The following is a 12,391-nucleotide window of genomic DNA, read 5'->3' on the forward strand; positions in this document are numbered from 1 at the left end:
CATTTTATGCAAGTGCAGCTCTGAGAGTTCATATGAATATTTGGTCTTTGCATTTGGTCATTTACAAAGACATTAAATGGGATGGGTTTGGGATTCTACCTGTGAGTCTTTTGTCAGCACTGCAAAAGCACCTGTGTGTGCATGATTATGAGAAAGACTCCATCTTTCTGCATGTTTCCCTCTGCTCTACACACTCGCATAACAAAACCGCTGTGTTGTCTTCCTCTTTACAGGGTTAAGACTCCTTCCTTTTCCTCTTCTGCCCTCCAATGGAAAGACCATGTTAAGTCTTCAGAATGCTCATTGCACTGCCCTTTCTTTTCTTTCTTTCTTTATTTCTTTTTTTCTATGACATTTAATTTACACAGCCATTTAGCTTGAATAATTTTTGCATAACTTTTGATAACCTAAATGCATAAAATGCACGTTGACTGTGACTGCTGTAGAAATAAACAGTCAGGACTGAGCTTATATTGTAAAACAGTTTAAATCTGTGTTCTCTTGCCAATATGACAATGCCACAGCAGATGTAAACATTAATCAAAACATTGATAAATATGAGCCTTGTTCCTCCATCAGACGATCCCTATTGTTATCATGACATGCCATACATGTTGTCATCCTTAATCTTCTGCAAGAAAAGCAGCCCAACAGCTGAATTGCTAAATAAAAAACAGACCCTTGTTCATTTTAATTATACTCTGACTTGCATCTGTTTGGAACACCTTCATGTTTCTCTTTCTATCAGTTGGAAATAAAATCATATCATTCTAGGTTAGCACACAGCGTGTCTGAATGTCCAGAATAGAGTTGTTCTTAATCCCTGAGAAGCTTACAGTTCAAGATCACAATTTCTCCTTTCTCCTTCTTAAACACAGGATTATTTTCTTACAACCAGACAGACTTTTAATACAAAAGAATATCTTAATCCTTTTTAATAAAAAAAATAAAAAATAAAAATGTGTCAGAAAAAAAAAATAATAATCTTATTTAACATCAAGGTCATGTTGAGCTAACATCAAAGTACTACAATTAGCCTCTGTATGAGGATGCCACAGAGAAATCTGCACTGTACTTTACACTGAGAAGTCAGTTTGCCCCATAAAGTGCTGCTATTAAAAGGGGCTATATGTTTTAGGGCAATAAATGGGGGGTGGGGGGTTAATTTTGTCCGCTGAACAGCCTCTGACAGCCATAAACCTGCAGTCCATGAGCTAAGCAGATGGCTACTGATTGAGCAAGTTTTCAGAACACTGTATAGGAAAAACAGTCCTCATCATGCTCAGCATTCAGATTACTGTATGGGAAAGGTACAATTATGGTCATTTAAAGTGCATAATGTAAATTGCATTTAATGTTTTATCATTAATGCAAAACATATAAAAAGACATCTTAAAAAAATACTTTGTGCACAGCATAAAGAATATCTGAATTAGTTACACCTAATGCACTATTGATATTTGAGTTACTATTTTGTAATTCTGGTGTAACCAGAACATTTTCAATTTAGTCCTCTCTTAAAAAAAAGCTAAATTAAATGTATAAAATCACTCTGAATTACATATTATTGTATATTATTTGAATATAATACTTGTGATAGAAGATAACAGTCGTTGATATTTTGCTAAATATCTGTCTAGTTGATGGCCCTGAAAACCAGAGGGACCTATTTAGTTAGAAAAACTGTGTTCAGTGCTAATACTGATTCATTAAATGCATTGAAATGATTTAAAGTACATTATACAGACTGTCTTTAATGCCTTGCCATGTACAACAGAAGAGGATGTTGTTGATGTTGTCCTCAACAAGACAACAAGAAGCATTGCTGAAGAAGAAACTGTTTTTGCACTACATTTATTTCAGTTTCTATTTTATATATATATATATATATATATATATATATATATATATATATATATATATATATATATATATATATATATATATATACATATTATTTTTTGTATTTTTTTTTTCGATAAAAAAAAAAAAAACTTGATGTCATTTTACCTTTGCACTAAAGTAACCACAATCAGCCTCTTGTGCTCAAGGATCCATAGCCCAAATCTTACAGTAGACTATAATAATTGTATATTTTATCTTGATTCTTTCATGCACCTGACCAGCTTACCTTCCCCTAACCCATTTAAAAACTAAAAGATTTTATTTACTAATGACATTATTAATAATTGCACTTCATTACCTTTACAATTTTCATTTATTTTGCTAAAACCTCCAAAAGGGTCTTTATATGGCAGCAACACAACATTTATCTTCTGATAAGAGGTTACTAGCCACAAGAAAGATGAATACGTCAGCAGAAAGTAGTCTAAATCTCTCTTATCTATTATGACAGTTTATTGATTATCTCGACCCAGGTAATGAGTTGGCTGACATTCAGAATAACTAAGTACCTCCGTGCCCCTGTGATCCTACCCAACAGACCCCACAGAGAAATCTATTGATTTGTGTAGTTTATCAAATCTTCAGACTGATTAATATTTAAAACATTTCGCCATATCGGTTAAAACATCAGGTCTGTATAGCGTACCGGCGCAATATGTTGAAGGAAGCTCTGTGTGTGCACTTGGCTGGCTGAATACTCACGGCTGTCTCCCACAGATGTTAATGGAGACATCACAATCCAGTCGTGCTGAGTGAGGTCAGGTTAAGCACGCAGGCTTTCGTGCCTCTCTCCTCCAGAGATGGAGCGCCACAGCAGGTGTGCACGTGCGACAAGCCTCCGCGCTCACGAGCTGCATCTCAGGCTGCAGCAAAGCGAAAGAGCGCCCCAGATGCCGAGAAGTAGGCTATCAACAGAGCAGTTTGCTAATTGTCAGTTGGCAAACCTGCTCTGAGAGAAAAACTAGCTAATGATAATTATAATGCAACGACAACATGTTATCCAAGCGAAGACAGGAATCGTCAGTGATTTGAATGAAGCTGTGGGACATAGCCTAGAATAACCTACTTAATGAACAGGAGTAGCCTAGTTCAGTGTCACGTGGAGAGATTTGTTTTGTTGTTCATTTAATTACACGTTAATAAAATATACAGGTTTCAAAAGCAGTCAAGAACACAATTATTTCCACAATTAACCTTCTTTAAAAAGTTATTTTAAAATAAAAAATATTTTAATTGGTTAGTTACCTTATGTTTTAAAACACAATAATGAATTTTAATGTATTTTAAAAGACAGTACATGTACTGTAAAATACATTTGTGTTCTATTTTGCTGTAAAATATATGGAGAAAATTATAATTATCAATGTGAAATGTATTTTTATATTAACACACTTTTTTCAGCCTTATAAATTGGAAGGGCATTCCCTAAATTCTCTGTGCAAACCATCACATTTGTTTGGATTTTATTTTATTTTGTTGCATTGTATGTGGTTTAGTTGATGTTTACTTCTCAGGTGTCACGTGTGTTCCCCTTATGGTGTTTGTGTGAGTAATACTGGCTCTGTCTTTTTTTTTTTATTGGTCACAGTAGAAGTCACCTTGTGATCTTCCATTGTGCCATATCACCTATGTTATTATCAGTACATAAAGGCTAACAGTGACAAAAAGATAGCCCACATAGGCTGATATTATGACATATTTAGTTATGAACTGATAAATATACTGCATGCAACATCTCCCCAGGTTTTTTTTTTTTTTTTTTACAGTAAAGGTCTGCAACCACACAACATGCCGTTTTTGACCATAAATGTAACAACACTGTGCAGAATACAATAAAAAATATAGCATAAGCATCTTTTGAATATTATTACAACACTAAAATTATTTGAAATTATTATATATATATATATATATATATATATATATATATATATATATATATATATATATATATATATATATATATATATATATATTACCGATTAATGAAATATGTTGCCAATATGTATCTGTTTTAGTGACTGCAGTGCACTTTACAGTGTTTCAGCATAGACACTTTGCATCTATAGCTGTCGGCGACCGAGGAGTTAAAGGGAGGAGACGAAGCGTGTCACGCCTCATTGGGCAGATTATGTGCTGCAAACAAAAAGTGTGTATGTGGGTGCCACTCAGCCAGTGTGTCGGCCCCATCTGCACGCCTCTCTGCGCTCGCGAATCATAAGACGGTCGGCTACACTGTCACTTTCAACAGACGGGGAAATGTACTGAATGCACGGACTTCATAGGAGCCGCTGAATGAAGATATACTGACGGCAATTGTGAAATTTTGTGGATTATTTTATCCTAGTACCATGGTGAGTAATGACAGTTTTACTATAAAATCAGCCGGAGGCTAGTAATAGACAACATGGGGCTATGGAGTGCCCAAACAGCATCCTCGCAACCATGCAAACCTCGCAGATGGTAGACGAGTCACTGAATCAGGGAAACTGGCTACACATCATAAAGTCTTAAAATTGGAATTACAACAAGACCTCCGATTTTAAAAAAGCGCAATAAAGTTTAGCCTGAAGCAGGAGGTCAATGGGTTCGTCTCCTCTGTTTTAGAAATGCGCATTTATTCATGGGTCTATTATAGTATTTAGTTGAAATGCATATTCATTTGGGTCCTTTGTGTGATTCTCAGGAGTGAGACTGCGACCTCACAGCTACAAAAGGAGAGGACCATGAAAGGATTAAGGGCAAAATTCACACCAAGGCTTTTTATGGATGAAGGGAACTTAAAGCATTTGTGTCTTGATAATAGCCTACAATCGAGAGCCGGACATGTCCATCTGAAATAGCCTAGAATCCTCATTATTTAATAGCTTTGCAGATTATTATTTTTTTCTTCTTCATATTTTCAATCTCAGCCTATTTTGTATTATTCGCGTCAGTGTCTTATAGCCTACTTTATTTGAGCAATAAATAAGAAGTAGCCTAAAATAAAAAATAAAAAACCGCTCTGCTTCCTACCGCAGCCTGTTGAAAAACTGTAAACCTATTTGTAAATTTAATAGCCTATGTTTTTAATAAACGTCTTTTGCGAAATTGAAAGCAACTCGGGATGCGTTTTACCTAACTATAAAACTATCTGCAGTAACAACATTTCCCTTCACTCTTGTCGTTAGAAATAATTTTCACAGTAGCTATTTTTATTTTTGACCTCATCAAAAAGCTGTGTGATCGAGTGAAAACCCAGCAATATGTCCAAACTATACCACTGTTATTGTCTGTTAAAACTATAATAAAACTATTAAAAAATGGTACAGATATTAAATATTTTCCCACTGTTTTTAAATGCTACCAAAAACGTTCTTGTGTTTAACAAGTTACACGAGAAAACTCCAATTCAGGAGCAACAAAATAACTAAGAGAGTGCAATAGGGGTTTGGAGAAGAAAACATATTTAACTCCGAGTGCTGCTTTTATTAAAGACTCAGAAGGATAGTGGTGGATTATGGTAATAAGGAGACATACGTTACTTCTTGTAGAATGGAGCTAAAGGTTAGCTGACGTGAAATCAGCGACTTTGACAGTGCTATTGAATCCATTCGATCTCATAAGGCCAGATTTTTTTCCGCTGTCAAAAGCATGTAAAAAATATTTCTGACAATTGGAAGATAAATCAGAAAATACACATTGAGAGTTACTAATGTAATACCGTCACAGTCAGCTTTGAAATCGAATTAATGCGTTGTAAGAAATGACCTTCTCTTCTTCGATTACTCTTCTCCTTGTTTACAGAATTAATAAAAACATTTAATTCTATATGTTTACATTTTATAACATAGATTATACCTTAAATGGCATACAGTATCAAAAATAATAATAGGCTACTACTATAACATGTCAACAATAGGCCTAATTTATCAATCGAATAGAAATAGCTTAAAAAAAGACTCCGCACATGGAGATTGTATTAAATGGTTTGTGCAGTAGATTCACTTTGAACTCCAAATCAGAACTGAGAAAATATGAAAAATAATTACATACTTTTAATAATGGAGAAATAGTGATTGTGTGATATTATTATTTATTATTATTTTACAGCAAATGATGGAGGAATCGTTTTCGCAGAGACTGGGCTGGGATGGCGACGCGAAAGCGATGCAGCAGTGTTTAACGGATATATTTACCAGCGTGTACACCACCTGTGACATCCCGGAAAATGCAATTTTTGGCCCATGTGTTCTGAGTCACACGTCACTGTATGACAGCATCGCCTTTATCGCTCTCAAGTCCACAGACAAACGGACGGCGCCTTACATCTTCAGGGTATGGTCAAGCTTTATTTTTTTATTTTTCAAGTTTGAAATGTGTGTTTATTTCAAACGTATAGGCCTAGGTTGGCTAACTGCAGTATTTATTATTATTATTATTATTATTATTATTATTATTATTATTTCCCCCATTAATACACAAATGTTTAAATGTGGTAGAGGAATTTTTATTCTTTGAAATTAATTACTGATACTTAGTTGCTGACAACTCTAAGTATTCAGTTAAATGTTTGAAGTAGATATTCTGACTGCTTTACTGGTGCTGGATACAGGTGGACACGTCAGCTGCCAACAGTTCCTCAGAAGGCCTGATGTGGCTGAGGCTGGTTCAGTCGGCGAGAGACAGAGATGAACAGAACCTAGAGGCCTATGTGAAGAACAGCCAGCTTTTCTTCAGGTCACTGAGGAGAATAGAGAAAGATGAAGAGCTGCTGGTGTGGTATGGCAAGGATCTCATTGAGCTGCTGCTCCTGAGCTCAGGCAGAAATCAAGCCAAAAGCAAAGGTACACTTTGAAGATCAACACATGATCAAAAATAGAAGTTGTTTGTGCTTAAATACTCAGTAAATATAGTTTGAGGTGTTTGCATAATATTGATTTATCAAAGATTTTTAAACAATTTGAAAATATGAAAAAAGTTGTACAGTGCGTTATTTTTATATGTAAAGTAATATTTGACAGAATTGTTTTGAATTATCTTTTAATAAAATTACGCATTATAATATCATTATGTACCTGTTGAAGGACATTTTTTTCTAAAATGTCTCTTCTTCTTATACCCCCCCCCCACCACCACCAATTATGTGTTGCAGGAACATCGCCCTTTTTGTGCCCAGACTGTAGCCAGCGTTTCCAGTTTGAATTTCCCTTTTTGGCTCATCTAAGATTCCGCTGTACTAAGAGACTACAAAGCATGGCCAGCCCAGAGGAGGAGGCCACTGATGCCAGTGACCAGGCTAGTCTACCTCCTGCCAGGTCCAGTCCCAAACTTGGCCGATCTGATGGCTTCTCCAATCCACAGGAAGGAAAGCCATCCACAGACTTCCATAATCTAGCCAGGGATTTGGAGAATAACAGAACCAGTCCACCGAGCGACAAAGAGGCCGAGATCCTGAGCGAGAGCTCTGGAAAGCGCAAGTTCTCTGACATGGAGGACAGCAGGAACAGTGGATTATCTCAGCCTCCCAAGTCCAAAGAGGAGTTGGCCAACTCGGCACAGCATTACCGTGGAGCGTACGGTCTGGATGAGAGCAGGCGGGTTTTCTCACCCTCTGTTTCAGAGTCGACGGAAACCAAAAGGAGCGCCTTCACAGAGGTCAAGAAGTCACCTCAGAGCTTGAAGCACAGCGGTAAAAACTCCAGCTCAAACTCGGAGAACAAGGAGGCTGGCCGACCCAGCAGCAACCCGGCTGAAAAGCACCTCAACATCAGACAGGTTCTCAGTGAGACTCAGCCCCCACAGTCCCGAATGGAGACCTCGTCAATTGGAAGCGCTTTCACTTCAGTGCCCCAGCAGGGTGGTGGAGGCTCGGAGAGAAAGAGTGCCTTTAGCCAGCCGTCTCGCACCTTCTCACAGCTATCACCTCTTGTCATGGCACCCAAACTTCTTCCAGCAGTAGACTGCCATCCGGCAGTGGGCGACACTGTCTCTTCCAATAGACTCTACCAGGCAGACCACCTCGCCGCAAAGCTCCAAGGCTCAGAACTAGGCAGCAACTGTCCTGTGCCGGGTGGCATTGCAAAACAGAACCCTTTTCTATACACCACAGCCTTCTGGCCCAAGACCTCAGGCCCCATCCAGCTGCAAATGCCCTCTGCTCTAACGCTTCTGCCCCCTTCATTTACTTCACTTTGTCTGCCTGCCCAGAACTGGTGTGCCAAATGCAACGCTTCCTTCCGCATGACCTCTGACCTGGTCTACCACATGCGCTCGCACCACAAAAAGGAGTATGCCATGGAACCTCTTATTAAAAGAAGGAGAGAAGAAAAGTTAAAGTGTCCAATCTGTAATGAGACTTTCAGGGAGCGGCACCACCTTTCCCGGCACATGACCTCTCACAACTGAATTTTTGAGGATTTATTTGTTTTTCTTTCTTTCCTTTCTCATCTCTTTCTTTTTTCTTGCTTTTTTTATCAAAAGGGAATAAGGTAAATCTGGAGGATTAATGCCAACCCGTTTTGCTCTCATTTTCAAAAGACATTACCGTTTAAATAGTATGTTTTCTTCAAATGTCATGTTTTGTGTATGAAGATGCATTTTGGCTTAAAAACTCTAAAATATATTTATTATATGAAGTACTTATTTGAAAAAAGCGGACAATAATAATTTAAGTGTACCTTGGATTTTTTATATATTAATGTATAATAAATATATAAATCAATTTAAATGCAGATCATTTCATTGAGAGTTATTCAATGACATGTATATATGCATAAGGATACTAAACATTGGGGACATGACGTTGAAGTGTATTAAAGAGTGCATGTAAATTATAGTTATTGGTATAAGATGCAGTCTATTCCAAACAATGTAAATACTTGTTTTGTTTGAATACAAAGTGTAATATTTTGTGTCTGTGAGAAATAGATTCAGTGTTTTTCCTTTGAAATTGCTGAAATTTACTATTTGATAGTTTATCTAATCATGTTGAATGCTTTGACAATAAAATAGCTTTATTTTCAATTGACTGTGTGATTAATTATGCCTGCCTAAATATTTTTTTTTACAAAGAATTAAACGTTAAACAGCATACATGTAATCTAACCCTTTTAATAGAGGATTGCAGAGCGATGCTTGGTACTGTATTTACATGTGTTGGTAGTTTCCTTTTAAACGAGCCATAATTCATACAAAAACTCTTATACCATGGTGTAGGCTCATGTCCTGGTTTGAGCTGCTTCAGTTTCAGCACTCATTTGTCTTGGGTAAATCAGCGGCAATCCAATATGTCTATAGTATTAAAAAAATGTACCATTCATCGACACTAATATGTTCAACACATATTATTTTTGTGGAGAAATGCGCACGCACGCACACACACACACACACACACACGCACACACACATAACAACAACAACAAAAAGACATTTGTCAAATAAATAAATAGTATCCTACGAAAAAAGTATGAATTAAACGCATTTAATATAGTTTATTATAATATGAACAGCATTTCTATTATTATTTTTAAACAAGTAAGATTTCCACTTCAAGGGAAAGCAAGCACTGAATTCAAATCTGAAAAAGCGAATCGTCTCCAAAAATCACGATCTCAACTCTGGTAAAGGTTATTTTAATTCTTAGACAATAAAAAAAAGCAAACAAGTTAAATAAAGAAATAAACGAAAGACGGCTGCTTTAGGCGCGCTCTTTATTTTTCAAACGTCTTGCTGTAGTGTTACTACACTAAACATAACATACATTAAAAGTGTTAATCGTTTTGTTTAATTCATTCTTTGTGTTATTATAATCCTGTAGAATGCTTGCTTCAGAAAATTAGGATAAAAGCAAATGCTACTCGACTCCATTGCTAAAAAAAAAAAGGTAAAAAAGACTTAAACTATAGGCTACTGAAAATGAACTCGGTTTAACAAATGCAATGAAACAACAGCCTTTAATGTTGCAGAAAGGTTAAGTGTAAATTCACATTGGCCTAATGTATAAAAGAAAAAAACACAAACCCCCTCTAATTCAAATTATATAATCTCAATTTAGACATTTATTACATATTTATTATATGGGCCACAATTATAACAATAAAATATAAGTATTACCACCTTAGCATTGTCAATATATACCTGTCATAATAAACTTGTGATTTATAATTAGTTTTATTAGACACTAAAACACATTATGATTTTTTTTCTTAGCTTTATATTACATGTATATGTCTTTTTCAAATAGAAATTACAATGAATAGAATTAAATCAGAACTTGCATTGTGGCTCTTGAAACCAAGGAGCCCAGAGGAAGCTACAAGCTGTAGAAATAGCTCAACAGTGACACCATGCTTTTATTATGAAAAACTCAACCAAATCAAGATTTGTTTTTAATGAATTGTGATTGCCTGTTATTGCCTTAGACTGCTGCCTAATGGTCCACAGAAGAGACAACAAATCCAAAGTTCAAACAGCTCCAGATCATTTAGTTATTTTATTTATAAAATAACTAAATGTAAAATAACAACAACAACAAAAACAAAAACATTGTTAAAGTAATGTAGTTATATTAATTAGTTACTTTATTAAGGGATCTTCGGAGTAAGGGGGAAATAACAATACTATATGAAGCACTTAACTTTGGTTCAATGTGACATCAATTAAATAAGTTGACCTAAAAACAAACCCTATACCCAATCATAAAAATGTATCAAAGAATTCAATCGAGAATATGAGGTAATGGGCTGGGAGATGATGATAGTCACTAATACTTTCTGAAGATATTTATTGCCTGACCCATGTTTTGTGACTGGAGTCATCCATCCCTTCATAAGCTCTAGTTACATTTGTCACAGTATCACTCAGCACCTCTCGGTCAGGCTCAGTTTATACCCTTCTCACATGTGACCAATGTGGTCACCCTTGGCTAACCTAGCTGGCCAGCTTCTCATACTTCACGCGTGATTGTGTCCTATGGTGAACTGCTCTTCCCTGCATCTGTCTCTTCCCTTCATCTTCCTGTTGTTCTGTAACATCTTGGCAACGGGGCCCTTGCATCAAAATAGATCTGTGTGAAACACACCGAACTCAAACAGTATGTATATGAGTGAGGTATTTATAGATTATTCACACTAACCACGCAGTGACATCCGAGATCATGACGACAAGTATGAGAAAACCAGATGCATGATTTATAACTGACAGACAAAACAATGAAACAATATTACAGTAATAGTAATGTCAACTGTTGTTTTGTTTTTATAATAATTATTATTATTGAAATATTGCAATCTTTATAATAAATGATTTATCCATGCACATCATTATTTTTTTAAATCATGTTCCTTTCTAATTGTTAATAAAAAACATGAACTCTCCCTCTTCCTTCCCATCTAGCAGCAATCTGTCACCTAATAGATCTGAAATTGCAGCAATTTAGCAAAAAAAAAAAAAAAAACAACTATCCAACAATCCAAATGATTCCCAGTGGACACATTGGGACTGCATTTTTTTTCTTTTGAGATGCTGTTTTACTGAGATACTATTCACAATAGGGATGAAAAGACAACAAAAAGATCTGTTCCATGCCAACTTTAATATTTTATTAAATCAGTCAGTGGTTTGATATGAGAGATGAAAGTTCATAAGTGGTCCGATACTGAGCATAGCAATGGACACTATGAATATTCTGGAACATTAGACGACTGAATGCCTCAGTGGACCAATCAGAGTCAAATATCCCAGAATGCAGTGTAATCAACATCAATAATATATGTGTTTATTTGAACCTCTAAATTGTCTTGAACAGTTTGTTATTCAGCTTGTTTATTCAGTGGATTAGCTATGATTGTGTCATTGTTACCATTGTTTGCTTCTATCTATATGAAAAACAGGCTATTTTAAAGCACCACACATTCAATCTTCCTCGCGCTGACACAGACAAATTTACACTTAGCGTACACTTCAAAGGTGAACGGATCTGGTTTATAGACATGCTTTTGCACTTAGCATGTTCTCTGTCCTCCTCAACTGTTTGTACAGTACCTGTCTTCTGTGCCTCTGCCTTGCAAATTCTAAGCATTGCCGAGAGAAATAGACAGATCTGAGAGCAGGCGAGTATTTTAGCTGCACCTGTCTCTCCTCTTCAAACTTCTGTCCTTCATGGGTCATACACAAACTCAGAAACAGATAGTTAATTGATTTTAGGCTTCTTCTGCTGACTCTCCTTTCTTGTTTATACAGTATATCTTAAATGTATTTTTTTCTAGGGTTTTTTAATCCGACAATCTTATTTCAACTACATTTTTTGTTTTTAAGGGATAGTCTCAAAAATGACTTTTTGTGGAACACACAACAAGATATTTAAAAAATGCGTTTGTTTGTTTTTCTCCCTCCCTTATGTATTGTAGGACCACATTTTTACTGTCTGGACAAAAACTGTTGAAACATTCTTTAAAATATCTTCTTTTGTCTTCCACAGTAGAAAGAAAGTTAACGACGTATGTAA

At 35.9% G+C, this 12,391-nt stretch overlaps 1 protein-coding gene across 2 annotated transcripts; it reads left to right on the forward strand.

Moving 5' to 3' along the window:
* Nucleotides 1-4,021: 4,021 nt before the first annotated feature.
* Nucleotides 4,022-8,868, forward strand: LOC113077770 (PR domain zinc finger protein 8). 2 transcript variants are annotated; one of them, XM_026250045.1, is made up of 4 exons: nucleotides 4,022-4,259; nucleotides 4,592-6,222; nucleotides 6,500-6,731; nucleotides 7,040-8,868. In XM_026250045.1, the coding sequence occupies exons 2-4, from the start codon at nucleotides 6,001-6,003 to the stop codon at nucleotides 8,290-8,292; spliced, it is 1,707 nt and encodes a 568-aa protein (XP_026105830.1). In that variant the 5' UTR covers nucleotides 4,022-4,259; nucleotides 4,592-6,000; the 3' UTR covers nucleotides 8,293-8,868. The 2 variants fall into 2 exon arrangements, with proteins under 2 accessions (XP_026105830.1, XP_026105821.1); XM_026250036.1 differs by having other exon boundaries at nucleotides 5,998-6,222.
* The last annotated feature ends 3,523 nt before the right edge of the window (nucleotides 8,869-12,391 follow it).

The sequence above is a fragment of the Carassius auratus genome, chromosome 5 (genome assembly GCF_003368295.1).
Source record: "Carassius auratus strain Wakin chromosome 5, ASM336829v1, whole genome shotgun sequence".
Taxonomy (NCBI): Eukaryota; Metazoa; Chordata; class Actinopteri; order Cypriniformes; family Cyprinidae; genus Carassius; species Carassius auratus.

What these genes read in the sequence shown, in the direction of transcription:
- LOC113077770 (XM_026250036.1), top strand. An exon ending in CGGCGCCTTACATCTTCAGG is followed by an intron (nt 6,223 to 6,499) that starts GTATGGTCAAGC and finishes TGCTGGATACAG; the next exon opens with GTGGACACGTCAGCTGCCAA. An exon ending in AAATCAAGCCAAAAGCAAAG is followed by an intron (nt 6,732 to 7,039) that starts GTACACTTTGAA and finishes TATGTGTTGCAG; the next exon opens with GAACATCGCCCTTTTTGTGC.